General features: G+C 44.4%; 1 protein-coding gene across 1 annotated transcript in view; it reads left to right on the forward strand.

The window, feature by feature from the left end:
• The first annotated feature begins 366 nt into the window (after window positions 1–366).
• Window positions 367–21,707, forward strand: part of LOC117411291 (echinoderm microtubule-associated protein-like 4) — a 77,130-nt gene continuing 55,789 nt past the window's right edge. The window contains exons 1-2 of the mRNA XM_059024806.1: window positions 367–775; window positions 12,113–12,295. Coding sequence (XP_058880789.1) covers window positions 706–775; window positions 12,113–12,295 — 253 coding nt within the window. The 5' untranslated portion in view covers window positions 367–705. The remainder of the gene's footprint in view (window positions 776–12,112; window positions 12,296–21,707) is intronic.

Raw genomic sequence — 21,707 nt, forward strand, 5'->3', positions numbered from 1 at the left:
GGAGGCCCGGGTTCGAATCCAGAAGCTCCACTCGATGGAATGAGTTTGGTGATGTCAGCCTAGCAACCAATCAGCAAAGAGTCTAGGTAGCAGCATTTGATAAATGCTTGTAACCGATGATGATGAGGAATGGATTATCGTTGCTTTAGGAAGTCTGAAATCCACCAAAAGTGCTCATGATTCATTAATGTCAGTGCAGGGCTCATTGAGTGTGCAGAAGGTTCAATAAATAGCAGTGCAATAGGAAATTGGGCCACTCCCTGAGCCGGCCATGACAAATTTTTTTTTTTTTTAATTACTTCTGCTCTCCACCCCCTTTAGCCTCCCTCTCTGTGTCAGTGCTCTTTGTGTGTGTGTGTGTGTGTGTACAGAGAGAGAGAGAGAAAGAGGGTGTGCGTGTGTGTACAGAGAGAGAGAGGGTGCAGAGATCAGAGAGAGCGAGAGCGAGAGAGAGCGCGCTCGGTGTCTCAGAGTTTTTATTTGTTCCAGCACAGAAGTGCTTTGTAGCCGACCATCTGGACTGTGGAAGGATATCCTTAGAATTCAAAGTATGCAGGCAGCTCTGGGGAACTGATCTTCTCTGTGAGGTTATCTGGAATCGCAGCGAGGGGAAAAGCAAACGCAGAAGGCTCTGTTTTATTTTCTTTTTTTTACAAGAGAATCAACAACAGCAGCAGCATCAGAAAGAGCAGTACAAGTGCAGGAATGGAAGAAAGCTTTTCGAGCCTTGCTCCGGCGTGCAACTCCACTGCTCTGCTCAACAACCACTGTGCCGGTAAAGTACTGCTCTGATTGCTGTGTCGGACTGTGCTGGTTTGTGAAGTTCTGCTCTGATTGCTGTGTGGGACTGTGCTAGTAGTTCTGCTCTGATTGCTGTGTGGGACTGTGCTGGTTTGTAAAGTTCTGCTCTGTTTGCTGTGTGGGACTCTGCTGGTAGTTCTGCTCTGATTGCTGTGTGGGACTGTGCTGGTGTGTAAAGTTCTGCTCTGATTGCTGTGTGGGACTCTGCTGGTAGTTCTGCTCTGATTGCTGTGTGGGACTGTGCTGGTAAAGCACTGCTCTGATTGCTGTGTGGGACTGTGCTGGTTTGTAAAGTTCTGCTCTGATTGCTGTGTGGGACTCTGCTGGTTTGTAAAGTTCTGCTCTGTTTGCTGTGTGGGACTGTGCTGGTAGTTCTGCTCTGATTGCTGTGTGGGACTGTGCTGGTAAAGCACTGCTCTGATTGCTGTGTGGGACTCTGCTGGTTTGTAAAGTTCTGCTCTGATTGCTGTGTGGGACTGTGCTGGTTTGTAAAGTTCTGCTCTGTTTGCTGTGTGGGACTCTGCTGGTAGTTCTGCTCTGATTGCTGTGTGGGACTGTGCTGGTTTGTAAAGTTCTGCTCTGTTTGCTGTGTGGGACTGTGCTGGTAGTTCTGCTCTGATTGCTGTGTGGGACTGTGCTGGTGTGTAAAGTTCTGCTCTGATTGCTGTGTGGGACTCTGCTGGTAGTTCTGCTCTGATTGCTGTGTGGGACTGTGCTGGTTTGTAAAGTTCTGCTCTGATTGCTGTGTGGGACTCTGCTGGTAGTTCTGCTCTGATTGCTGTGTGGGACTGTGCTGGTTTGTAAAGTTCTGCTCTGATTGCTGTGTGGGACTCTGCTGGTAGTTCTGCTCTGATTGCTGTGTGGGACTGTGCTGGTTTGTAAAGTTCTGCTCTGATTGCTGTGTGGGACTCTGCTGGTAGTTCTGCTCTGATTGCTGTGTGGGACTGTGCTGGTTTGTGAAGTTCTGCTCTGATTGCTGTGTCGGACTGTGCTGGTTTGTAAAGTTCTGCTCTGATTGCTGTGTGGGACTGTGCTGGTTTGTGAAGTTCTGCTCTGATTGCTGTGTGGGACTGTGCTGGTTTGTAAAGTTCTGCTCTGATTGCTGTGTGGGACTCTGCTAGCAGTTCTGCTCTAATTGCTGTGTGGGACTGTGCTGGTTTGTAAAGTTCTGCTCTGATTGCTGTGTGGGACTGTGCTGGTGTGTAAAGTTCTGCTCTGATTGCTGTGTGGGACTCTGCTGGTGTGTAAAGTTCTGCTCTGATTGCTGTGTGGGACTGTGCTGGTTTGTAAAGTTCTGCTCTGTTTGCTGTGTGGGACTCTGCTGGTAGTTCTGCTCTGATTGCTGTGTGGGACTGTGCTGGTTTGTGAAGTTCTGCTCTGATTGCTGTGTGGGACTGTGCTGGTTTGTAAAGTTCTGCTCTGATTGCTGTGTGGGACTGTGCTGGTGTGTTTGCTGGGGGGTTGTGGAGGGTTGCTGTATAGAAACCAGTTTGGGGTTCATGTGGAATCTCCTGTGTAGTTGTTTCTCCCCTGGATCTTGGATTACTGTACTGGAAACACAATGACAGCTGTGTCAAAGTTGTTTTAAAGGTAGACTTGTGAATGGTGAGGACCCCCTGGTTTTTGAAGGGAGTGTTGGAGCTGTATTAAAGTTATTTTAATGGTAGACTTGTGAATGGTGAGGACCCCCTGGTTTTTGAAGGGAGTATTGGAGCTGTATTAAAGTTATTTTAATGGTAGACTTGTGAATGGTGAGGACCCCCTGGTTTTTGAAGGGAGTATTGGATTCAAATTGTTTCTCCAGCACAGCTTCACAGATTGTCCCCACCCCCACTGAAAACAGGAAGTGTGTTGTTAGTGTGTTTGTGTGTGTGGAGGTAGGGGGCGGGGGCGGGGGGGTTCTACAGCGTCTAGTCTGTTTGACAGCTGGTGGAGATCTGGACTCTACAGGGGGCGTGGAGTGCCTTGTTTGTTGAAAAAATAATTCTATTGTGGATGTGCAACAAGATCTTCTGTGAATGCACCACTGGGGAGGGGAGGGCAGTGCAGTACTGATCCGAAGAACAGCGCTCAGTGTTCTGTTTTCATGAGTTCTGTGTTCTGGGCTATGTGTTCTGTGTTCTATGCTCTGTGTTCTGTTCTCTGAGCTATGTGCTGCTGCTTCTCTGGGTGCAGCTCAGGTGAATGCCCAGTGTAGTACGGGAGGGATTTCATTAGCTAGACGAGCTGCTGCTCTACCTACCGTAGAACTTCAATTAATTCAAACCTTGTCAGATCCCGTCAGATCCCCAAATCTGTCAGACACGGTGCACAGCTTGCTTTACAAATACTTGGCTTCGCAGAACAGATTAATGGCTTTAAACAAACATGTTGTTGCAAGCATTAAACAATGTAAACTTCTCCCAGCAGGAAGAGAAGAGGAACAGGGTTATATTAGATACAGTACAGGACTGCACGCTGCTACACTGCACAGGGACAGGGTTATATCAGATACAGTACAGGACTGCACGCTGCTACACTGCACAGGGACAGGGTTATATCAGATACAGTACAGGACTGCACGCTGCTACACTGCACAGGGACAGGGTTATATCAGATACAGTACAGGACTGCACGCTGCTACACTGCACAGGGACAGGATTATATCAGATACAGTACAGGACTGCACGCTGCTACACTGCACAGGGACAGGGTTATATCAGATACAGTACAGGACTGCACACTGCTACACTGCACAGGGACAGGGTTATATCAGATACAGTACAGGACTGCACGCTGCTACACTGCACAGGGACAGGGTTATATCAGATACAGTACAGGACTGCACACTGCTACACTGCACAGGGACAGGGTTATATCATATACAGTACAGGACTGCACGCTGCTACACTGCACAGGGACAGGGTTATATTAGATACAGTACAGGACTGCACGCTGCTACACTGCACAGGGACAGGGTTATATCAGATACAGTACAGGACTGCACACTGCTACACTGCACAGGGACAGGGTTATATCAGATACAGTACAGGACTGCACGCTGCTACACTGCACAGGGACAGGGTTATATCAGATACAGTACAGGACTGCACGCTGCTACACTGCACAGGGACAGGGTTATATCAGATACAGTACAGGACTGCACACTGCTACACTGCACAGGGACAGGGTTATATCAGATACAGTACAGGACTGCACGCTGCTACACTGCACAGGGACAGGGTTATATCAGATACAGTACAGGACTGCACACTGCTACACTGCACAGGGACAGGGTTATATCAGATACAGTACAGGACTGCACACTGCTACACTGCACAGGGACAGGGTTATATCAGATACAGTACAGGACTGCACGCTGCTACACTGCACAGGGACAGGGTTATATCAGATACAGTACAGGACTGCACGCTGCTACACTGCACAGGGACAGGGTTATATCAGATACAGTACAGGACTGCACGCTGCTACACTGCACAGGGACAGGGTTATTTCAGATACAGTACAGGACTCCTGCTGCACACTGCTACTGTAAACAGCACTGAGAAAAGATTATATTACTGCATATACAGTGCATGACTCCTAACAGAGTACTGGGCAAGCCTGGGTATTAACACAGGGAAGTCATTTATAGTGTGCATGCTCATTTGCAGAGCCTGCCACTCATTCTTTATTAACACAGGGAAGTCATTTATAGTGTGCATGCTCGTTTGAAGAGCCTGCCACTCATTCTTTATTAACACAGGGAAGTCATTTATAGTGTGCATGCTCGTTTGCAGAGCCTGCCACTCGTTCTTTATTAACACTGAGAAGTCATTTATAGTGTGCATGCTCGTTTGCAGAGCCTGCCACTCATTCTTTATTAACACAGGGAAGTCATTTATAGTGTGCATGCTCGTTTGCAGAGCCTGCCACTCATTCTTTATTAACACAGGGAAGTCATTTATAGTGTGTATGCTCGTTTGCAGAGCCTGCCACTCGTTCTTTATTAACACTGAGAAGTCATTTATAGTGTGCATGCTCGTTTGCAGAGCCTGCCACTCGTTTATTCTCAGGCAGAATTGTAAGAAGCACCATGTCATTTAAGACATTAGCAGAAACATGTTGTCTGTGACGGTGGCATGTTCAAAACTGCCCGTTTGTTATCCCTGCTTCATGTCTTGACTGTTGAAATTGGCCCCTATTCACAAAATTAGTCTGTTTTATTGAAAAAAGCTGTATTAAAACAATCTGTAGAATGCACTTTAGTATGTACTATAGCATGACCCTTAGCTACTTAAGAAAGGTTAAGCAGGCTTTTTATTCACAAACCCTTCTCCACAAAAGAATTTTCTAAAGGGTTGGTTTCATTCTTTGTACCCTGAGAAAGTCTAGACTTGAAAAATCATTTAGTTACAGTGAGTCCAAGCTTTGTGAATGGGGCCCATTGTATTCCCATACAGGCAGCACAAGTGCTAAACACACAGAGACGCAGAGTCACGTCCTTGTTCAGCTGCATGGTGCAGCACGCTTTCTAAACAGCGCAGGGTGAAAACCGAGCAGCCGTCACGCTGTGGAGGGCAGGCTTGCCTGTCTCTAATCGAGGGCTGAGTTTGCAATTGCTGTAGTCCAGAGATTCAGTAGAAACTACTGGTAGACATCCACTACATATAGGCTGAGTTTTTAATTCAAGTGGCTTGTACTGCAAGTCTAGTCTGCTGTGTCTCTGCAGATTCCTCCTGCATTTCTTCTGCATTGTATTTCTGATTTTATCTGTTCCACAGTGACTGCCAGCATGCTGGAGATGAACAGATACCCGTATTTTATAATAGGCAGGGGCAGCCCCTGTGGTTTCAGGTGAAGCATGCAGGGAGCTGTTCTGATGTATATTCCTTTGCTGTGCTGTGCATTATGCTCTCCACAGTAGTCTGCAGTGTATTCTGTACAGAACAGTGTGCGTTTGTTTTTTTAAATAGGCCAAGCGCTACATGATATCTATATTGCAGGAGAAGTAATCCAGCTAGGATCAGGCATGCATTCAGTGTTAATGAATCTTCTGTAACTGCTGCACTGACCCTGGTGAATTTACACAGGGCTGTCATAAAACTAGCAAGGTTTGCATACTGAGCAGAATGAAGGAATGATGGCTTGTGGATCTATGCACTGCCCCATGGTAAAGGATTTCTAGAAAGGGACCTAGAAGTTCCTACAAATGTTGGTACTGTTTCTGCTGCCATTGCTGCTGTGCTGGATGTCTGAAAGAGGACTGTATTAAAATAGAGATCATGGAAGCAGCCTGTCGCAGGTACAGTGTACAGTGTGCTGGATTGTGTTTCCTGTTGCTTTTGGAAGAAAAGGGTTGACTTGCTCTGTAGAGTATTTATCAGTAAAGTACATGTATTTAATTGGGATGGCTTGTCCTTGTACAATTCTAAACAATGAAGTGACCCGCAGTAACCTCTCCTGCAAGGCAGGCAGTTTCAGCTCCGCACCCCAAACCTCAGTGAAGATTAAAACAATTAACACAGCAGAGCAGAGCTCAGCTCAGCTCATGGAGTTCACGCAGTCACTGCACTGTGCCAGGGTCCCTGCTGAGCTGCACTCTGTTCACTGCACTGTGCCAGGGTCCCTGCTGAGCTGCACTCTGTTCACTGCACTGTGCCAGGGTCCCTGCTGAGCTGCACTCTGTTCACTGCACTGTGCCAGGGTCCCTGCTGAGCTGCACTCTGTTCACTGCACTGTGCCAGGGTCCCTGCTGAGCTGCACTCTGTTCACTGCACTGTGCCAGGGTCCCTGCTGAGCTGCACTCTGTTCACTGCACTGTGCCAGGGTACCTGCTGAGCTGCACTCTGTTCACTGCACTGTGCCAGGGTCCCTGCTGAGCTGCACTCTGTTCACTGCACTGTGCCAGGGTCCCTGCTGAGCTGCACTCTGCTCCTTGTTGCTGTATGCAGTGCATTGTGCTGGGATTCCATTCCTGAAGTAAACTCAAAGCAAGCAGGCTGTGGATTTCTTCTTTTGGATCCATTATTGGTTGAATCCATTTAGAATATTAATTAGAAACATTCCTTTGTACAGCAGGAGCTTGTGCTGCTTTTTGAAATCTTATTTATGTTTCTGTGTGTGTGTGCGTGACTGTATGAGTCTGCCTACCCTGTGCGTGTGTCTGCCTTGACTTTGTGTGTGTGTGTCTGTGTGTGTGTGCATGTGTGTGATGTCTGTGTGTGTGCGTGTCTTTGTGTCTGCCTACACTGTGTGTGTGCGTGTCTCAGTGTGTCTGCCTACCCTGTGTGTGTGTCTGCCTTGACTTTGTGTGTGTGTGTCTGTGTGTGTGTGTGCGTGTCTGTATGTGTCTGCCTACCCTGTGTGTGTGTCTGCCTTGACTTTGTGTGTGTGTGTCTGTGTGTGTGTGCGTGTGTGTGATGTCTGTGTCTGTGCGTGTCTGTATGTGTCTGCCTACCCTGTGTGTGTGTGCGTGTCTGTATGTGTCTTGCAAAGATTGTTTTGATTTAAGCAAACTGAATCCTTTTATCATATCCACATGGAGACCAAAATAATCCTGAGTTACAATTTGCTATACAAAATGATCAACAGGCACATGCAATCAGAGTGTCCCTGTCTGTGAGCGGCTTCAGTCTGGGCTTGGTGGGCTTCGTCCTGTAGCCTCCTCCCCTTTCACAAAGTCCCAGAATAACCAGGAACCATGTCAGAGCAGATTGAGGGGGGAGGAAATAGTGTCAAAGAATCACATTCATATTGTCCTTGGTGAAAGATTGTGTGTGAGGATAGTGCTTCAAGGGTAATTTTCTTTGTAGCTCTAAGAAGTAAAGCAGCTGCTGACACCAGGACGCTGCATGCATTTCCCAAGCTGAATGAACGGGACGCTGCATGCATTCCCAAGCTGAATGAGCGGGACGCTGCATGCATTCCCAAGCTGAATGAGCGGGACGCTGCATGCATTCCCAAGCTGAATGAACGGGACGCTGCATGCATTCCCAAGCTGAATGAGCGGGACGCTGCATGCATTCCCAAGCTGAATGAACGGGACGCTGCATGCATTCCCAAGCTGAATGAACGGGACGCTGCATGCATTCCCAAGCTGAATGAGCGGGACGCTGCATGCATTTCCCAAGCTGAATGAGCGGGACGCTGCATGCATTCCCAAGCTGAATGAGTGCTGTGTGGTGTTGCAGGTTAGCAATGCACTCCAGCAGTTCCGGTGTTGCCCTTTAAAGCAGGGAGGTCGACCAGGGCTTGATACAGATGGGGAAAGCCTGTGGAATGCTGCAGGGCATGGAGAGATGCTTCTCATTCCTTCAGGCTCAAACTACAATAGACTGGCCAGCGGGTCTGCAGAGCGTGGCTGGCATTCCTGTCTGGATTCAGTTACAGGTACCGGACCAGAGGATTGATGTGCTGGACACGCCACTGGCTAGTCTGGACTAGGGCCTGAGAGATTTACTTTCTCTCTCGCTATCTCTCTCTCTTTCTCTCTCCGTCCCTCTCTCTCCATGTGTGGAGGCGTTACTTTGCACTGCGGATTATAGAGGACAGGGCAGGGCAGGGCTGTATTGGGGTCAAGAGTTTAGACCACAATAGATGACAATATGCCTTCCATATACAATAACCACTTCATGCTTGTCTGCGGCTGTTTTCTTTAGCAATGTCCACAGAGCGACCTCGGTTAACGTGGGTTATTTTAGGAGAATAGGTAGACACTGCCACACAAAAAAAAACATCTGTGTTAATTAAACAGAGTTGGAAATAAGGCTCCCAGTACATAGCAGTTTCACCCATTCCAGTTTTTAACAAATGCTTGATGAGCCACAGTGTAGGTAAGAACCTCAGGTGTGTCTTACTAAACTCACAGCCCACACGTCCCTCTTTGCTGGTTTGAAAATGATTTTGTGGTCTGCGGAGGATGCAGACAGCGTGATGAAAGGAGCCAGATACTTGAAAAAGCTTTCAATTAGGGTCTCTGTAAAATGAAAAGAAAAAGAATGCTACACAATGGTGTTGAACTTGTTTAGACTCATCACTCGTAACTTTAAGCACAGCACTGTAAGAGCAATGCTTAAGAGCACTAACAAAAACAACTATAAAATGAGACCAACGCTATTGACAACATGCTATTGCCTGTGTCTTTGGTGTTACGGCTGATTAGCAAGGTTTTCACAGTTCATGTGTAGCTAAAAACATTGGATTTCCATTGAAAGATAGATTACTTTGCAAGCATTTCATGTCATGTATGCTTTCATTACACATTCACATGTTATTTCATGAGCAAGCCCTTGCTGTGTGTTGCGAGGGACTGGTTTTTCCAGGTCATATACAGCTTAATCCCTTGAAGCTTTTTAAACCGGGGCAGGGCTGCTGCAGGAATATTGCAGTTTTTTTAAATTTGTTTTTTATTGAAATCTGTCTGTTGCTATTTTCAGCCAGTTTTATTGAAAGAATACACACACAAGAGAAATTCTGAAGCACAGGAGGCGATCTTACCTGCAGCTGAGGCTCTCCAGATATCAGAGGCCACAGAAGCACTGACTGTGCAGGGCAGGAGGGAAGCTAACAAGGGAATGTGTGGACTGAGAGAGAGACAATAGAGAGAGATTGCAGCAGAGCCAGACCAGACTCCCGGAACGCAAGCGTGCAGCAGCAGTAAGACAAACCCGCTTTGTGTTACAGGGACTTGATCTGTAGTTTGGATTGAAACATGCCTGTTTGCATCTGCTCCTGAAATGCTGTAGTAGCGTATCTGACGTACACGCCTGCACATTGTGCCTCTCGATCTGTCAATCCAGATGGGGCTACCTGGTGAAACCCAGTTCCCAGCCATGGCACAGCACGATGTAATTATCAAAGCTAGAAAGTCACATTTGTGTTTCAGCTGTCAGCACAGTGTGATAAATAAACCCATTTTACTGGAAGCTAAACTCACGGCACAAAATGCAAAGCTTAAACAAATAAGGGGGGAATTCTCATTAACTTTTTTTTTACATATTGTACTGTCTACTTTGGTCCTGATGAGCTGTGAGATTATTACAACAAATGCAATTGCCAGATCCCAAGAGTGCAGCCCATCAGCAGGTCCTTGGCCCGTTTGTTTTCGGGTCTAGACCAGTACAAACCAGATGGGAATGGTTCCACAGGCAAGCCACTTCTGATATCAGGGAAGCGCATCGATAAAAACACTCCCAGGCGCACTGGAACATGTGTAACATGATGCATCTTCTTTTGAGAGTTTGTTTTAAACAACAGGTGAGCAGTGCACTCAGATTGCTTTCCAGACACTTGCTGCACTGTATTCTCAGTGTTCTGTTTCAAACCGGGTCATGTCTTTACTTACAGAACATGAAAGAAGCAGTATTTCTGTAGCTGCCCCGCAGGCAGTGGAATATATCAGATAAGAGATGTGATTCCATGTTGCTACACAGAGGGAGTGATATCCACCGCATGGTAAATGAGTCTCGGGTTACAGAGCAGTGTTGAAGCAGGGAGTGAGTGTGTTCAGGGTTATTTATTAATGCACTAGGGAGCATGAATCTGAGCCTGGAAACACAGCGCTGCCAATCTGAAAACAAAGAGGTGGAGCTCAGACCGACCAGGCTGCAGTGCATTGTGGTTCAGTGGCTTTCTCTGCATTAGTCTTCAGGACCGACTTTATTCTTATGATTGTTATAGACTGGCATCTGCCCCGCTTCTGAGAAACAAAGGGAAAGCACCAAATGGAAAGAAGTCGTGCAACTTCATTTCTGGTAAGCATTCGAGTGACAGGATGTGTGATTGATATTTAATAACCGCAGTTTAGCCTTGGTTTAGTCGTGATTCTTGGAGATGCCGTACCCTCAGTACTGAAGTGAGTGTGCATGCATAGGAACACAGCCCTGTATCCTCTTTGACTGTGAGTGAGCACACCCTGGGGCTTGCATGCATAGGAACACAGCCCTGTATCCTCTTTGACTGTGAGTGAGCACACCCTGGGACTTACATGCATAGGAACACAGCCCTGTATCCTCTTTGACTGTGAGTGAGCACACCCTGGGGCTTGCATGCATAGGAACACAGCCCTGTATCCTCTCTGACTGTGAGTGAGCACACCCTGGGACTTACATGCATAGGAACACAGCCCTGTATCCTCTTTGACTGTGAGTGAGCACACCCTGGGACTTACATGCATAGGAACACAGCCCTGTATCCTCTTTGACTGTGAGTGAGCACACCCTGGGACTTGCATGCATAGGAACACAGCCCTGTATCCTCTTTGACTGTGAGTGAGCACATCCTGGGACTTGCATGCATAGGAACACAGCCCTGTATCCTCTCTGACAGTGAGTGAGCACACCCTGGGGCTTACATGCATAGGAACACAGCCCTGTATCCTCTTTGACTGTGAGTGAGCACACCCTGGGACTTACATGCATAGGAACACAGCCCTGTATCCTCTTTGACTGTGAGTGAGCACACCCTGGGGCTTACCCTGTGTTGATACTTTCAGACAAAGCAGGTTATCTGCCCAGAGCAAAGAACATAAAGGAGTCATTTCCTTGACCAGGCCACCTGCTGCTGCTGCTTCCTTGAGATACTGACGTCTTCCTCTGAACCAGCTCACTGTCCCTTCCCTTCATTGAGTCTTCTCACTTGGACTGTGTCAAATGTATGGGCTCTGTTGATCTGTCTCCCATTTTTCATCAGCAGCTTGATCTTTAGCTTCTCACACTAAACTTCACAGTCAGCAGTTGCTGCTTCATATTTTTTACATGAAGATGACTGGAGGGGTCCTTTTACATGTGGTTTAACAACCAAGGCTTTTATGTTTTTTTTGTGTGTGTGTGTTTGATCAGGGATAGTATTTCATATAATTATATAAACTAAAAATGAACTCACATTTTAACATCTTCAACTGTTGAAGTTAATACAACGTGATGCCGTGGAGTGCTGAGGTTCTGGACAGTGGTGACTGATATTTCATTTCTGCTACGCTGGAATGAATTGCTCTTCTGTCAGCCCGTGCCACTGACAGCTCAATGAAACCTAGAGTCCACTATAAAGACTAACAAATGGGACTTCAATAAGCAACTTCAAAAACTTCTCTACCGATTGTACAGCTTAGGAGTTAATTTCCTCTCTTACTCTGTATCTCAGGTATGTGTGTCTGTCCCTACAGAATGGAATTCAAAATAGTGATTCCTGACCCCCTCTCTCTCTCTCTGTAGCAGTGATTCCTGACCCCCCCCCCCTCTCTCTCTCTAGCAGTGATTCCTGACCCCCCCTCTCTCTCTCCCTGTAGCAGTGATTCCTGACCCCCCCCTCTCTCTCTCTCTCTCTCTCTCAGATGACAGTATCTCTGGGGCGAGTGCCTCCGATGTGCAGGACCGTCTCTCTTCGCTGGAGCTGCGTGTTCAGCAGCAGGAGGATGAGATCACGGTGCTCAGGGCAGCACTGGCCGATGTACTGCGCCGCCTGGCGCTCTCTGAGGACCAGGCCATCTCCATGAAGAAGATGCATCCTGGCAAAGGTAAGAGGAGAGCGCATTACTGTGAGCAGAGCTAGGGTTAGAGCATCACTGTGAGCAGAGCTAGGGTTAGAGCATCACTGTGAGCTGTGCTAGGGTTAGAGCATTGCTGTGATCAGAGCTAGGGTTAGAGCATTACTGTGAGCAGAGCTAGGGTTAGAGCATTACTGTGAGCAGAGCTAGGGTTAGAGCATCGCTGTGATGAGAGCTAGGGTTAGAGCATTACTGTGATCAGAGCTAGGGTTAGAGCATCTCTGTGATCAGAGCTAGAGTTAGAGCATTACTGTGAGCAGAGCTAAGGTTAGAGCATCGCTGTGATGAGAGCTAGGGTTAGAGCATTACTGTGAGCAGAGCTAGGGTTAGAGCATTACTGTGATCAGAGCTAGGGTTAGAGCATCGCTGTGATGAGAGCTAGGGTTAGAGCATTTGTGAGCAGAGCTAGGGTTAGAGCATCTCTGTGAGCAGGGCTAGGGTTAGAGCATCTCTGTGAGCAGAGCTAGGGTTAGAGCATTACTGTGAGCAGAGCTAGGGTTAGAGCATTACTGTGAGCAGAGCTAGAGTCAGAGCATTACTGTGAGCAGAGCTAGGGTTAGAGCATCGCTGTGATGAGAGCTAGGGTTAGAGCATTACTGTGATCAGAGCTAGGGTTAGAGCATTACTGTGAGCAGGGCTAGGGTTAGAGCATTACTGTGAGCAGAGCTAGGGTTAGAGCATTACTATGATCAGAGCTAGAGTTAGAGCATTACTGTGAGCAGGGCTAGGGTTAGAGCATTACTGTGAGCAGAGCTAGGGTTAGAGCAATACTGTGAGCAGAGCTAGGGTTAGAGCATTACTCTGATCAGGGCTAGGGTTAGAGAGATTCACTGTGAGCAGTACATGTGTTTATAGGGTTGGGTTAGAGAGGTTCACTGTGAGCTCCCCTTAAGCTTCGCTGTGGTCCCTATGGTAACAATGAAAAGTTGACATTTAAACTTTTTGAAGAAGAATTATGGACCAAAACATGGATGGCTGCAGAAATTTACAAAATTACTGTGAATGGATTATATTTGGCCATGATATTAATTCTAACCAAAAAAAAAAAAAACGAAAAAATAATTATTAGTAGTGAAATGTACAATCCTCACTTATATAGTAATGCTAAAAAGGGAACAGAAGTTTAGCTGTGCTGATGGAAACAGATCCTGACCCTGATTCAGTTAGGTCTGGGCACTGGATTGAGGCGTTGGATCTGTGAGAGGGATGCCGCCCCAGCTGGCCCTCAGATTAAATCACATTGTCTGGAAAGTGTGGTCCGAGATACGAGTGCTCTCACAAACCTCTTGGCTGCAGGTTTGCTTTATTGCAGTGCCATGCTATTGATCTGCATCCGCAGTGCTGCTGCAATAAATAATGCATTTTGTTCCAATAGAGGCTCATGGGTGAGGTCTCTCCCTGTTGTTTAGAACACTGCAAGTGAATTCTGTGCCTCGGACTGTATAGTACATGTTGCTTCAAAACCTGGACTTGTTCTCATTGTTTCTTGTGGGGCTCAAATGGGGCTGTTTTGGAGACTGCCTCTTGCAGATTTACGATCGCTGCACAGCTACAGCTACTGTAGTGGTAGTCTGGATGTCAAGCAACTATAAAACTGGAAACCACACGCGTGCCTGTGTCTGTGCCTGTGTCTGTGTCTGCCTCTGTGTCTGTGTCTGTGTCTGTGTCTGTCTGTCTCTGTCTGTGTCTGCGTCTGTGCCTGTGTCTGTCTGCGTCTGCGTCTGTGCCTGTGCCTGTGCCTGTGCCTGTCTGTCTGTGTCTGTGCCTGCGTCTGTCTGTGTTTGCGTCTGTGTCTGTGTTTGTGTCTGTGTCTGTGTCTGTGTATGGGGTTTCAATGCATTAGATTTAGACGACCACCGCGACTGCCAGCTTGTGAAGTCCGGGTGGCTTGCTGTAGTTTTCTTCCTTAATGAGGGCTGCCAGGAGCTCAGCAGGTTCAGCACTGGACAAGGGGGTTGTGGTTTGTGTTCGAGGGCTTTATACCAGCTGTTTACTATATTAGATCAACAATAATTGCATACTTCCGGACATATGTGGTTCGTTCTGCGTAGTCTGTTCCACATTTTCCTTTTCATCAGATGTTTGTTGCTGCAAAAGTTTATTCAGCTGTAATCCTGTCCGGTTTCGAGCCTCTGAATTTCGTTCACTCCAGTTTGCTTTAAACAAAGTCTCCGATTTTATAGAAAAATAAGGTAAGAAAAGCAGTCCTTGTTTAGTTGGCTCGCTCGTGTTGTTTTAAAATCAAAGTTAGTTCGAAGGTAGTGTTCTTTTGTTCTTCGTGCGTCCGTGAGTATAAATAATTATTGTGATTCCGAACTCTGTTGTAGATTTCAACAAAGTTATTTTCTTCAGTACAGTCAAACAGTATTCCATTCTCCCTAAGCACAGGTCATAACAGAATCAATAAGACAATACAATGTTGTAGTTAATATAGACTTAACCTCATGACATCACTTTTTTTCCTTTAACCCAATCAGAAGAAAACAAGTTTCTTAGTTAGTTATACAAATCCCTTCTCATCTCTGTCCAGACCCCCCTAAAGGGGCTAGCTTTTATGAGCCCTTCATAAACCAGCTGTATTTTCTAAGAAAAACCTGTTTATATCTAGTTTACTATTTGGGAAGATGTTTATCAATAGGTTTGTAGCTCTGATACAAAACAGTTGTCTCCCCAAAAGTCAAATATATTTAATCTTAGGGCTGGACATCAAAGGACTTGTTTTTACAACATTGTCCTGTTGGTCAGTCTTTTGTTCTAAAGACAAAAGCCAGGATACAACCAGCTTCCCAGGGTCTAACCAGAATCCAGGAGACTGAAAGATGTTACTCAGATCCCTAGTCTCATTACACAGTTTTGAGTTGTATTCTAAGACCTAACAATTCATTTATCTCTAAATAAAATGTTCCAACATTCCCGACCTTTTTGAAATATTTAAAAAGAAAAGTTTTCTTTGCTCAATACTATTTTGAAGTAAAACTATAAAAGGAAAACAAAAAGAACAAAGAGAAAAAAAAACTTTCTAAAAATAATCTAAAGGTTATTTCTGCGCAGTCGCGTAGTTTCAAAGCTATCATTTGTCTTCCCCACTCTGTTTTTTGTCTGCGCAGCCAAAAACACTGCACTAGGTTCCCGAGAACAATTACTACCATAATTGCCAGAAATATCCAATCCCAAAAGGTGTAATTTCACCAGACAATCCAAACAGGACTTTGACTTTGAGCCAAGTTCACCTCCATTTTGGCTTTGCAGAGCTTCGACTCTCTGCCAGTTTTCTTCACCTGGGAGTGGGTGTCTGTGAACACATTGGATTTGGGTGCCAGGTAGTTGTCGTTTGACACAGGCTGCAGTCTCGAATCCACTGGCTTCAAGGGCAGATAAATAAATGTTTCCCATCTGAACGGAGTGAATTGGTGTAAAACAAAACCAGGGGGAGACTTACACTTAATATTACCATAAAAAAATGTGCCATATTGATCTGCCTGCACTGCGCTTTCTACCTGTTGTAACAGGTACGCTTGCATTTCAGTGGTTTGATTACTATTAATAGAAACCACTTATCTTCTGGCACATCTGTGTTATTTTTAACTTGTATATGTCCTGCCCATGTTCCCCCTTTTACATTGTTTTTTAAACATCACTTTTCCTTATGATTTATTATTATTATTATTATTATTATTATTATTATTATTATTATTATTATTATTAGTATTATTATTATTATTATTATTATTATTTGTATATATAAAATTCCATCTTTCAAGAATCCAATATTCTAGACCATGTCAACCTGATGCATGTAAGATTGATCAAAAACTAACTTCAAAAATGATCATTCTGCATTGAACAAGTACTAAAATAGTGTGTGAATGTTTAACTGTCTGTAACACATTCATAGGCAACTGTTCCTTTTCTCGTTGTATCCAAACCTCCATCACATCTGGTGATATTCTCTATACAATACCCCCACAGAGGTCATCATTTTGCATAACACGTCCATTGCTACCCATTGTTACAAATAACATTAATTTCCCTTCATTCATTTAGACATATTCAACACTACAGCGAATCATTCAAATGTCACATTATTTTCATTAAAAATGTCCATGGTGGGTGATCTCGTAGTCAGGCATTTGTTTTTCAACATGACAGCCGTTTCGATGGTCCCGTTGTCTGAGAGTAAAAGTTCTGTGTGATCAGCTGTTCCATTGTTGTCTCCACCTGTGTCCCAATACTTGAATCTCCCATCAGAATCAGAATTAGGAATTCATTGAAGAACCTAGAAGAAAATCAAATGCAGTATTAATTCTTTGGATAATATCCGATTTCAATTGGACTTTAATGGAGCCCTTCACTCTTTTTTTGTTTTTTACGTAATCTTTCTCATCTGTGAATGCATACACTCGATGCAGCCTGTAACAGAGAAAACTCAAATGATCTCTGCTTTAGCTTCAATAATCTGTTCCACCTGTAAAAAAAGGCTATTCATTTTCAAGAGCATAAAAGTGCGATTTCTTCTTTTTATTTCTAAAAGTTGCCGCAAAAAACTAGCAAAAATGGGAACCTCCTCCCTTTTTTAACACTTCAAATGAGTATAAAACAAATTTAAACACTTGTTACAATCCTTCCTGTCCCACAGTATCTTGGAATTTGCCAGTTTGTAATTTCTTTGAGTTCATTTTTGAAATCCCAATTTGTTTTCCTAATTCTATCATCGTCTGCTGCTACCCTTCTGAGTTTTAGTGCAGGCTAGCAGTATACAGACAATGGCTTTGTCAAACAAACAAACAAACGAGCACACTACCTGTGCCCCTTTAAACCAGTCTAAATTTCAATAGCATATTTTTTTTCCAAACGTGATAAACAGAATGACATATATGTACAGTAAATGGCAGTGAGACTCCTATTGCATAGCATTTTTCTTCTCTGCGTAGCAATCATTGCATGTATTTCAGTTCTCTGCCAGAATTAGTTAATCCAAATATGTCTTAAAACACAAACAACGAAAAAAAGAAAACACATAAGGGTGTGTGTAGAAATACCGGTGTCAGGGAAAGAGTCGATTCCATTGAACTCGCCCTAATTAGTGGACTTGAATAGGGAAGCTCTTTCCCTCAGTGCGGTATAGTGGAGAAGCATGAGCAACATAAGGTGAGTCAGAATGTACAGTAGTTAACGTCAAATCTGTATCAACCACACTGACACCTCCACTGTGGGGCTGAACAGTGAAAAGGATTAATCAAACCTCCCTGTGTCCCCTCACTGCTGTTCGCTTGCAGCCCCTAGAGCAATGCAATTAGCTCTGTATATGACGGAGCAGTGGGAGTGGTTATGCTCTGATGCTGCATCTGTCCTGACTGAAACAGTTTATCTGTCTGCTTCGGTCCTCTAGCCTGCATACCTCCTCCTCTCGAATAACATTGCTGTTTAGTGTGTCCAAATCGCTTACAATTAGTACACATATGAGGACTTTTACAATCTTTCTGCATATGTCCTGGTTTACAACAATTAACAGTTCCCCATAATTTGACCTTCACTGGTGACGGCTGGAGACACTTTCGTTTTAACTGCATTAGGAGAGAGTGTATCTGCTACTGATTCTCTCCAAGCAGTAAGGCATTCATGAATGTCCCGACCCATGTTTCCGGGAGAGGATCTCTCTGTAAGTCACAAGCATATGTCAGAAGCAGATGCTGACAGGTGGGGGGTAACGCAATATTTGAATTTATTAATAAAGAAGCCCCAGAATGTAACATCGTTCCCTGTTCATTCAACACGTTGTGCAGTACCCCGATTTCGGTTGTATATTGTCACAGAAGTTCTCAAGAACTCAGTAGGGTGTTGATCTTCCTTTGGCATACGTTCTAGAATGTTACTGATGTCTGCTGTGACACGGTATCCTACAGCTTGGCACATTCATTCTAAGCATCTCTCATGTTCTGGCCAAACAATTGGATCATTAACATTAGCAGGTGGAGGGGGTGTAACAAGATCTGTTGGAACAGGGGCATCATGGGGCAGTACTGCTTGTAACAATTAAAACAATCTTTATCAGTCAAAGCACTTGATTGCTGTAAGGAGCGAACCTTATCAACTAACGATGTCCGATTCCCAACACCGTTCCATTTTGGCAATTATTGCTGCAAAATGCTTAGTTCTGATAAAGACCAGTGACTCGCTAGAGGCTGATCGGTGTAAGTGTATGTGGTCAGACCTGACCATCTACAGTACTCGCTGTCCTTACTCTCCTTGTAACAGTGGGAGCAACTTGTTTTTGTATTATTGTTGTCGGTTTATTCCGCTTAGGGGAACCTGTAAACAGTTGCTTACCATGTCTATGTTTTACTCTTTCAGCTATATTATCAAGAGAACTTTCAAGCTCTCCTGCATACGACCGATCAGTATCTACCAGCTGTTCATCTTCCTCATCTGAATCACCCGCTCCGCTGCAGCCATAATTGGCTGTTGCTGTAAAGCTGCCTGTTGCTGCCTGTTCCTGTACCCCCAACGTACTTCCTGTGTCGCTATCTGTGTCTGTCAATTCCTCTGACTCACTCTGCTCAGAAAGCTGCGATAACCTCAAAGCTGCAACTCTCCTCTCCATTGCTTCATTCTTTTGTTTTTGTCTTTGTTTGCCTCAGTTCTTGCACAACAGTTCTATCTTTGTTTTCTCCTGAAACATTCCAAAGTTCCTGATATGGTATCTGAATATCATTCAGTCGTTTCTGAATACACTATGTAACAATTTTTTTTTTTTTTTTTTTTTGGTTCCTGGGTAGTAAGTGTTATTTCCTAATTGCTTATGCCTCAAAAGTATAGAAAATGGCTATTATTCCCTACAAACTTTGCTTTTGTGACCAGGACAGTGATATCTTGAAATTTACCTATTTTCCAGAACATTCCAGATAGATTCAGTGCTGAGTAAACTTGGAGTAACTTCTAGAACTTTCTAGAACTTTCCAGTAATATAAATAGTAGTATAAATACAGGGGCCTTAAGCCCACCAGTTCAGTTTAGTTCCAGCTGCCTAAGTGGATACATATCTGCATTTTTCTGAGATGGCATCAAGGTCATAGGAGACTTCAAAATGGTGGCATTCCTGATGGGTCTCCAAGGCGGTTTTACCAAGTTTCCCTGCTATCTTTGCCTTTGGGACAGCAGGGACACCAAGGGGCACTACCACAGGCGGGACTGGCCACAGCGGACCGAGTTCTCTGTGGGGAGGAACAACGTCAAGTGGGAGCCACTGGTGGACCCCCGGAAGGTGCTGATGCCACCACTGCACATCAGATTGGGCCTTATGAAACAATTTGTCAGAGCTCTAGATAAGGAGTTGGCAGCCTTCAAGTACCTTCAAGACTGCTTCCCTAAGCTGTTTGAGGCAAAGGTCAAAGCCGGTGTCTTCGTCGGACCACAGATAAAGAAGATCCTGGAGTGCAATGAATTCCCCAAGAAGCTCACTAGTAAGGAGAAAGCGGCTTGGAACAGCTTTGTCGCAGTGGTTCGGGGCTTCCTGGGCAATCACAAAGCCGAAAACTATGTGGAGCTGGTTGAGACTCTGGTGAAGAACTACGGCACAATGGGCTGTAGGATGTCCCTCAAAGTCCATATCCTTGATGCTCATCTTGATAAATTCAAGGAGAACATGGGAGCGTACTCGGAGGAGCAAGGCGAGCGCTTCCACCAGGATATACTGGACTTTGAACGCCGCTACCAAGGACAGTATAACGAGAACATGATGGGAGACTACATTTGGGGGCTGATTCGTGAAAGTGATTTATATAATTTGTAAATCTCGAAAAACTACTCGCTTCTAAATCTTTTGTAGTCATTTTTGTATTACTTTAGTATAAATACTGTTAATTTGGATTCATATGTTGTTTTTTTCTAACTTTATGTGAACGAAAAGACACAAATTCGCCTGTTTTCTCATTGGAAATAGTTAAATTTCAAAATATCACTGTCCTGGTCACAAAAGCAAAGTTTGTGGGGAATAATAGCCATTTTCTATACTTTTGAGGCATAAGCAATTAGGAAATAACACTTACTACCCATGGAACAAAGATTGTGTTACATAGTGATATCATTCAGTTTTACCCAATTCTAACGAGGCAGAATTTAATCTATCCCGCAGCTCAGTATTTCCTCGTCTTCATTCTAATTGTGCAGTGGCATGAAGTAACCTTTCTGCTGTAGACGCTTCCAGTTCTGATCTATTCGTTATTGATTCACTTTCCAAATGTTTTATTTGACATTTCAATTCAGGTATTTGATCTACTTTGTCCTTTTAAATATTTGATAGTCTGAATCATTGCCATCACACAATGTGCTTGTTTTATTTTCTTCCTTTTTTCCCTTTGATTGCGCGCTTCACATGCATCCAAACTACATTCATACACATCTGAATCCTCTGAGAGAATGGACAGACCCTCTGCACAGTGCTTTGTCACACATTCTACCGCCCAGAGCCTCCAGCTTCTGGCTTCCTCAATTTTTCAATTACACTCTGTAATTAGGATTATTTTATTACTCCTTTACAATGACCAAAACACTGTTAAAAACAGAACTCGTGCTTATTTTTGGCCAAGGTCTGTGAACTTGCATAGCGGCTAGTTTGAAATCCCAAAGATAACATTAAAATGCTTCACGCTTGTTTTTTTATACCAGCTGTTTACTATATTAGATCAACAATAATTGCATACTTCCGGACATATGTGGTTCGTTCTGCATAGTCTGTTCCACATTTTCCTTTTCGTCTGATTTTTGTTGCTGCAAAAGTTTATTCAGCTGTAATCCTGTCCGGTTTCGAGCCTCTGAATTTCGTTCACTCCAGTTTGCTTTAAACAAACTCCACGATTTTATAGAAAAATAAGGTAAGAAAAGCAGTCCTTGTTTAGTTGGCTCGCCCGTGTTGTTTTAAAATCAAAGTTAGTTCGAAGGTAGTGTTCTTTTGTTCTTCGTGCGTCCGTGAGTATAAATAATTATTGTGATTCCGAACTCTGTTGTAGATTTCAACAAAGTTATTTTCTTCAGTACAGTCAAACAGTATTCCATTCTCCCTAAGCACAGGTCATAACAGAATCAATAAGACAATACAATGTTGTAGTTAATATAGACTTAACCTTATGACATCACTTTTTTTCCTTTAACCCAATCAGAAGAAAACAAGTTTCTTAGTTAGTTATACAAATCCCTTCTCATCTCTGTCCAGATCCACCCAAAGGGGCTAGCTTTTATGAGCCCTTCATAAACCAGCTGTATTTTCTAAGCAAAGCCTGTTCATATCTAGTTTACTATTTGGGAAGATGTTTATCAATAGGTTTGTAGCTCTGATACAAAACAGTCGTCTCCCCAAAAGGCAAATATATTTAAAGTTAGGGCTGGA

The sequence above is a fragment of the Acipenser ruthenus genome, chromosome 6 (assembly GCF_902713425.1).
Source record: "Acipenser ruthenus chromosome 6, fAciRut3.2 maternal haplotype, whole genome shotgun sequence".
NCBI lineage: Eukaryota > Metazoa > Chordata > Actinopteri > Acipenseriformes > Acipenseridae > Acipenser > Acipenser ruthenus.